Source organism: Cimex lectularius, unplaced genomic scaffold (assembly GCF_000648675.2).
Source record: "Cimex lectularius strain Harlan isolate CLEC.00 unplaced genomic scaffold, Clec_2.1 scaffold146, whole genome shotgun sequence".
NCBI classification, from domain to species: Eukaryota; Metazoa; Arthropoda; class Insecta; order Hemiptera; family Cimicidae; genus Cimex; species Cimex lectularius.
In genome coordinates, this window is record NW_019392741.1 from 732,104 (window position 1) to 740,674 (window position 8,571).

Sequence of the window (8,571 nt, forward strand, 5' to 3'; positions counted from 1 at the left end):
AAATGTGTGTATTTCTATAAAAAATAGAGCCTGTTATTCTAAGATTTTCAAGAGTGAAAGTTTAAAGTTGTTTAATCAACACAATTGGGACAAATTTTCTTAAAAGTATTTCTTGCAGATGCTCCTCACTGAGCAAATTTTGCTACCACGTTCTGGCATCAAAGAATGCAGTTTTCAAAGCTATGATGACTTACGACCCGATTTGACAAATATTTTTTTATATTCTTTGGCATTCTGAGTTGATGTCCAGTAATAAACGTTTGTTGATTTTTTTATTTTTAATTACTCCAATTGGTATACCAAGTAAAACAAGGTAAGGATAATAATGAATAAAGGATAAAGAACATTTTAATAATATATTTCTACATATTGTTTTCTTTTTTTATAATGGATTTTCAATGTTCGTCTGTACCATGCTTCAATAGAAAAATAGTTTCGATTAGCAAAGAAACAGACCAATACAACAATATACTAAACAAATATGTTTTCTCATTTTCTTTAATACATAAAGATACTTCTGTTCATAAAAATATTGTAGGTTAAATTTATTAGCAACAAAGAGCAATATACTACTCATCAAAATAATAAATTCAGTCTTTTACTTTTAATAGAACACTCACAAGGTTTCTGGTCTTGGAAAAAAAACAATAGAAATTCTCAGGAATAGAATTAGAAAATAGGTACAGTCTACACAGAAATAAAGCGTGACTAATCTTTTTGTTATGCGGTGAAATATCTTAATGGAAGGAAACAAAGGATTTAAGGCACTTAGAGAGTCAAAACCTGAACAATCTAAACGATTATTAGAGTTATAACTTTTTTTTTTCGCTTTTTCAATGATTTATTTTATACTGAACTATTTATCACTGTTTTCCCATCACAGTTTGAACTCCATTTCGAGCCAAGCCCTGGCTTGAAACGCAGTTAAAACTGATGAAAAAAATCAGTGATTAATTAATTGTTCAAAAAGTGTAAAAAAAGTAAATACTATAATAGTGGCAAAACAAAAAAATTAAAATTGTATTAACTGATTATTAACAAATTCAAATTATTTACAGTCTCGCAAGGGAGGTAGTTTATCGAGACTGTTTCCCCTTTTTAAACTTATAACTGAATTTTTGGACCTGAGAGTTTTAAAATTCCCTATAATTTTTTCATTATCACTAATTCACTCCTTAACAAATAGTTTAATCCTATGAAATACATTATATAGAGCTCAAAAATTATTTATAATCCCTGCTGTATTTTTTATTTTATTTTATGCATTACACTAATGCAAGAAGCTTCATAAAGTTAATTAGAAAACATTAATTTCTGTTCGTATAGTTGAAAAAATATTTAAAGCTCTTTGTTAAATATAATATATTAGGAATTATATGATTCATTTATTAAAAATGGCAAGTTTGTTTAAAACGATTTTTTTTTTTGGTTAGGTACGCAGTCATTTATAATGAAATACACGCAAAACACTTCAAACTGTACTAAAAATTAACCTACTGGCAATAGAACATTTACATCTCTAATAATACTGATTAAACAATGTTTTAAATTAAACAGTCAGTTAATTATTATTGAAGATTATCACAATTCAAACCACCGATATGTGATAGAGAAGACATGAAAAAATCAGATTTGAAGTGCTTTATTGTTAGGGCGATGACGGCTTCTGGAAGCATTGTGAATTCACTTAAACCTTGTAATCAGGCGTCTGTTGGCGTCGGCTATTTGAAAAGCGAGACTTCTCACAGATTCGGCGCATTTTTCCAATTCTGTGCACTCAAACTGTAATCTCGTGGTGCTCGTGTTCAGCTGGTACATCCAAGAACGAATCTCATCGTCGGTGAGCTTCTAATATATGAAAAAATCCTGATTAAGTCAAATATTAAAAAGTAAAAAAAAAAATTACCTGGGGGAAAATTGCAGTTAACTCGGCGACAGCCACCCTGATCCTCTCGGCGCAAGGGACATAGACAAAGTTAGATTCTGGCGGTCTCACTGCTGACCAAAGTTCCTGTATCCTTTTAGTCACTTGGTTTGTTCGGCGAATCACCTCTTCTGGCAATGGCATTACACTCTAAAAATATCACACAATGAAAATCCATTTAAAGCAGTTTTTCAATAAAACTGACCTGAACACGTATGGCATCTCTAGGTTCATACATTGAAGCTGGCCGTGGCGAAGGGAGGGAATTTTGCGAGGTAGGCCTGAGTTCCATAACAGGATCCGGTTCACTCTGAGCAACTGATACTTTCAATGACCTTTTAAGCTTCTCATTTTCTATATTCACTTCATCCACCTAGTAATTTCCGAGGGTTGTATTACACGCGGCTAATTGTAATGTATAAGTGATTAGAAACACTCACCCGTTTGTTCAACCTTTGAATTTGAACTGACAACTGTGATTCCCTAGCTTGAGCAATTAACAATTTTTCCCTTAATTCCCTTTCTAACGAAGTTTCTGCCTTTGCTATCGTGCTCTTGGCAGGTTCAGACAGCATTAATGGAAGACCTCTGGAATTCTGAGCCACCTGTATGCATTATACTGTGATAGTTATGATTGTATTTGGAATAAAAGTAAAATACGTAAGATCTTTTTAATTTATAATACACATAAATTTTATTTTACAAATGTAATAATGTGTGGCTTACTTTAAGGAATTCTTACATAAAAATAAATTAAAAATACACCAATTTCTTGAGAGCTCTATCATAATACACTGCCATAAAAAAAGAGTTTTAGAAAAATTTAAAAAATTCCTAACTTCAGTCATTCATCAGTAAATCCAAAAATTCAAGAACTTGCCAATTTTTGCACTTTTTATGTAAAATTCAAATTGAGCTGTGGAGACAGGAAATCAGCTTTGGAGCGGTGCCATAGGAAATTTTAATAAGCTTTCAATTCAACTTTTCACTTTGCCTGATTTCTCAACCTTTTTCAAGTCATTCGCGATTTTTAGGCAAAAATGTGTTTTTTCCATGCATGTTGAAGACTCGATCACTGCCGAATTTTTGAATTTACTAATGAATGACTGAACATAGGAAAACATTTTAAAAAGCATAGGTCTGACACTTAAAAGGCTGAGAAAATACGCATGACCAAAGTTGGCCATTGATTGAATATAATATTTTTTTGCATTGTATAAATTCACTTTTTTCCACATCCTACATGTTTTTGATAAATTTAAATAATCTTTATAAATCCTAGGCCCTGAAGATGATCTCAATAAAGATTGAAACATTGGCACGATAAAGAAAATGTTTTTCTGAAACCTGCGTCACACTAGACTGCATCTACGATCTCTGAATAATTATCGACTAACGGTCACTAATCACCACGCATTAAATTTTTTTTTAAATTGGCCTTATGATCTTTGCATATTAGCCATGACGAATTCTTATATATGTTGTTCAAATTGGGGGTTATCGGGAAAAAAGGACCAGAGGCGACGGTGGGAATTGAACCCACGACCGCGGCGTGAGAGTCTCTCATGCTAACCACTCGGCTACCGCGGTCCCTGCATTAAAAAATTAATTTTTTTTTTTAAAGAAACATACACTGAACAAGATGGCTTTTTTAAATGGTTTCCTAACTTCAGTCATTCATCAGTAAGTGATCAGTGTCAATTTTTGCACTTTGTATGTAAAATTCAAATTAAGCTGTGGAGACAAGAAATCGTCCTGGAGCAGCACCCTTTAGCAAACAATAGGAAATCTTAATAAGCTTTCAATTCAACTTTCCACTTTGCCTGATTTATCAACCGTTTTCAAGTTATTCACAATTTTTAGGCAAAAATGTGTTTTTTCCATGCATATTGAAAAACTCAATCACTCCCGAATTTTTGAATTTACTAATGAATGACTGAACCTAGGAAAACATTTAAAAAAGCAATCTTGTTCAGTGTAAAATTTTCTAAAACATGAGCCCTAGAATAGGTCTGACACTTAAAAAGCTGAGAAAATATTCATGGCCATTTTTTCATGCAAAAACAAATGTTTTTTTTTTTAATTTTTTAAAATATTGGTAGTGTATAATAAATCTAGCTTATAACTAGTTAACAATCCCATCACCAATAAGGTAAATAATATATAAAATAGGTTATCTTTAAAATTTATTTAGATAATTAGAACTAATATCTGTATTTTACCATAATCGCCAGTTGTTCCACAGTTGCATAATCATCATCAGAGGCTACACTATCATAAAGTGGTTCCTCTTCAGTGTCTTTAGTCTTTTCTTTAACAACAAATAAAATAAATTAATTTATTACATTATAAATATAATATAAATTAAATATACTTTTGGTATTCTGTCTTTTATGTGCATCATGAAGAATGTCTAAAATTAAAGCAGAAAACTCCTGAGTGGATAGCCTGGCCAGTTTTTGGCGTCCCTGATTCCTCATTGATGAGAGATCGGGGTCGACTGGAAGGAAAGGAACCGAAGAATACTCTAACGAAGCACCACTTGAAAGCCATACTACAAAATAAATTTTTTAAAATAAAAAAATAAATTTTGTTTAATCAGAGTATTGAGAAATTTTTAAAATCGTACTTGTTTCAGTCTCACGTCTATCCACCTCATCATAAACATCCATAACAAATTCTTCAAATTGGTTATTGTTCAACTAAAAGAAAAAAATGTTTACATTTCTGTTTACGAAACAAGAAAATTATGTGGTTTTACCTGGCTAAGTCTGGATTTTCCAATATCTGATGGTGATGGGTTGACAAGGCAGTCTCTTGGCTCAGGAAGGACAAAATGCTGCCCAGCTTGATGGTCAGGCCTGAGCCTCGTCAAAAAATAAATCAAACGATCAGTCACTGTGTACAGCATTTCGACTAAACGCATCTGCACTTCCCTATGGCCTGAGAGTCTGAAAGAATTACATTCACGTATAAATTGCATATTTGTAATTTTTAAATAACCTACTTTGCTATATGCATGGCAGTGTTTCCGTGAACATCTTTGGCATTCGGATCAGCACCGTAAATTGCCAACAGTTCGATTTGGGAGAGTTGGCCGGCTTTTGCTGCTACGTGCAACGCTCGGGTGCCCTTTTCCTAAAAAGAAACGATTCATTGGCTGTTTTGTATTGTGTGCATACTGGAATATATGAACTTTCAGCTTTACCGGGTGAAGAAAATTTGGGTCTGCTCCTTGAGCCAAAAGCCTTAAACTTGTGTCTATGTTCGAAGTGCGGACGCTCGAGTGTAGCTGTAAATTCAAATCTTCTGGGCTCACTGTACTTTTCAGAACAAACTGAAGTTCTTTATGCTTCGCTCTTATAAATTCAGCTTTGTTCGGACTGAAAATACAGGAAAGTATTAGGAATTGTTTTTTCTTTTTCTCAACAACATGAACAAACTTACTGTAAAGGATCTTTTGGTGTTGGTTTTTTCTTTGATTTAACTTCTCCCAATGAGTGCTCCCACAAACTATTTATTCCTCCATTGTTTAAATTCTGAACCATCTACATTAAAAATCACGCTGTTAGTTTTTACATTTATTTTATTATGTTACAACTGTGATAGAGTGTTACAAACAACTTTGTTGTATTTATGAAGTTTATATTATAAGAATGAATAAGTAATCCATTAATTACACTCCTTTCCCAGCACTATTCACTTTCCTCACTAGGGGGGGGGGATCACGTGTACTTTGGTGCTTTACGCATCTTTGAAGGATTGTCGGGAAGGGTTTGGGACAAAAAGTGTAGGGATGAGAATCCAGGGTTGGACATTCCATGGTGTCTACATCGATTTCCTCCAATTTGGAGGACAAAAAGAAATGGAAATATCTGTGTGGATACAAAGTTGGGAGCTTGGCCAGTGGCTCGAAGAATTCTGAATTGGAGTGACTGGATTCATTGGAGGTGGAACTGAACAGTGTTGCTGGATACATAGTAAGGAGTATTGACTATGATTCTGAGGACTTTAGCTTAGAAGGACTCTATATTTTTTTATGTTGGAAGGTTTAGTGGTGCTCCACAGTTCTAGTCTGTACATCCAGATTGGTTTTATTTTTTAATTTATTTTTATTATTTTTATTTTTTAATGAGGTTTCGCAACAGCAGAGGTCATATAAACCCTCAGGGTGCCGGTCTTTTTGAAAAAAGACCCATTTTTAAGTATGTCTGGTTCGAATGCAGGGCCGGTGGATTCGAACTTGGGACCTTTATCTTACAGTGATGAGCGCCGTGTCAACACCTAAACCATTGCGGCCACCGACGCCCCGCCCCCTTGGTTTTAATATTCCCTTGTATATTGTGTTTATTTTATATTTAATATAAAATAAACTGATTTTACAGTGATGAGCGCCGTATCAACATCTAAACTGTTGCAGCCACCGACGCCCCATGTCAGTTTATTTTTCATTGAAATGTTAGATTTGCATGACAGTAGTTTGTAGATTAGTTCAAAATGTTTTTGTTTTAATGCCTGTTGTTTTAGTTGTGCGTATTGGTTTTCCATATTAGTCTTGAGACAGAGGCCAAGAAAGCAGACGCAGTTTGCTTTTAGAATAGGAGTATTATTGAGGAATATTGAATGAGGGGCCTCAAAAGGTGAATGGTACATGTTTTTTTTGCTTTCATTGGGTTTTAGGACTATGAAAAACACATAGTTTTGACCAGTGTTTATAGAAAGATAACCAAGTCGGTAGGTCATTTCATTGTTTTAAGTAAGACATGACAGACAGTGTGGTGCATATCACCTGGTGGTTTTGAAACCAAGTTGGAGGGGTTGTACCTTCCAAGTTCAGTGCAATTGACTCAATCCTTCTCGGAAATATTAGGAAATATTTAGACTGTTGCTGCTACAATTTCATTCCCTAGGTTTTTTATGTATGCTAGGTTATGTTTCCATTGAGCTTTTGGTTGGTTCAATGATCATTCTCGCCTCTCTTATCCACTCAGAGGGACTGTACTTCAATATTTGGGGATCACAATGCCAAAGGGTGGTCCATTCGACCTGGGCTGGGGGGCATAACCTGAAAAGGTGAGCCTTGTGTTCTCGGGCATTCCCTAACTCAACCCAGGTCCCATGGGAAGACCTATCCTAACCCTTGGATGTGAGGGGGGTTTCCAGGCATCGTGGGACATTCCAGGCACATAATAGTGTAGCCCTGAGAGCGCGGTGAACTCTTTTTAGCACAAGCTGTATTTGTGTGATAGTTATATGTCAGCAGGCGGACGGTGGGTGCTCGATCAGTAGTATAGATGGGGGTACCAAATCGTGTCTGCAAAGGAGGTATAACCATCTGAATTATGGTACGCTTAGTTCCAAGCCCCGTAGTGCTCTACATGGGAATGGATTCATAGTGGTTTAGTGGCGAGACACCTGATGCGTACTTAGAGTTGAGCCTGTTGTTCGGTTGTGTCTTTATTGACTTCTTTTACTGAAGGCAGTCCTAGGAGGTGGTTTTAAATTCCACTGTAAACAAAACCGTGACTGGAGCAGATCCAGTAGTTCCGTGCTGGTAGGACCCCAGAACTCTCTGGGAGTTACCTTTATTTAGATAGTAATGTGGAAAGCCAACTACGCATTTCAGTACCAAGTGAGTGGTTGACCAACAGCTTTGCGACACGTAGTCGGGTGCATAGATGTTGACCCACGCCATTGGAAGGGGCCAGTAGAAGAAGTTACCTTAGTCTGTGGATGAGTGGCTTCTACACTAAACCTCGCAGGATTAACACTGACCACTTGCGAGCAGAGGTGTGTTACTCCTATCTTGAGAAACTAAACATGTGATAAGGCCATGTGACAGGTGTGCACGTTAAAGAACGTCATTGTCATTCTGATGACATTGCGACCCCCAATGGGTCTTATTACTTCTTTGTATTGGCAAGGGCCATTTTTGGTTTTACTGCTCAAGAGCTTTTACAGGGAGTGACTTGAAGTATTCATGGATACAAGTATTCATCTAACGAAACTGACGAAAAAAACCCTTTTTAGGATGTGTAAACATTAATGACTAAATAAACATTGCTTCAAAACACAATAAAGATAACATAGAATTATTGAAAAATGCTATGAAATTGTTTTGTAAATATTAAATATTTTTTGTTTACTTTAAGCTGGGATATGTTCCAGTGAGACCGTTTGAGGCTTTTGACCTGGGAAACGTGCCTTCCGAGGCTTCTATGGATGCTGCAGCACTCGTCGCATACCAGCAGCCCCCTGTTGACCACGGCCCAAGGAGGATCTGCAAATTGGTAAATGACAAACCATTTAAAACCACCGGACATCTTAAATGACAAAACCGCATACCAAGGGATCCACAATCCGCACAAATATCCGCGTGTTTCGCCAATTTGTTCATCCTTGGCGTTACGAACGTTTCCAAGACCAAGAAGTATATCACAGAAAATATTGTCTTAATTAACGTCAATTAGTCACTACCGAGTCATCTTTAGTATCCCTGTACTCTAACGTAACCTTTCATTTACGTCAAGGTTGAAATCACCTATTATTTCCTTTATAACATCCGGTGGCGACATCTGTCCTCTCGTATCTGAGAGACGGTCTCTTATGATCGTACCTTAAGATATCGTTTACTTAAGAGCATTTTT

At 35.8% G+C, this 8,571-nt stretch overlaps 1 protein-coding gene across 1 annotated transcript; it reads right to left on the reverse strand.

Annotated features, from left to right (window-relative positions):
* Positions 1-330: 330 nt before the first annotated feature.
* Positions 331-8,461, reverse strand: LOC106669953 (ARF GTPase-activating protein GIT2). Its single transcript, XM_014399876.2, has 13 exons — positions 8,270-8,461; positions 8,071-8,204; positions 5,372-5,472; positions 5,133-5,307; positions 4,932-5,062; positions 4,686-4,875; positions 4,554-4,626; positions 4,299-4,478; positions 4,147-4,235; positions 2,365-2,529; positions 2,130-2,297; positions 1,907-2,074; positions 331-1,848 (listed from the first exon to the last, which is right to left on the reverse strand). Exons 1-13 carry the CDS (start codon positions 8,319-8,321, stop codon positions 1,684-1,686), a joined length of 1,791 nt encoding a protein of 596 aa, XP_014255362.1. The 5' UTR covers positions 8,322-8,461; the 3' UTR covers positions 331-1,683.
* Positions 8,462-8,571: the final 110 nt, after the last annotated feature.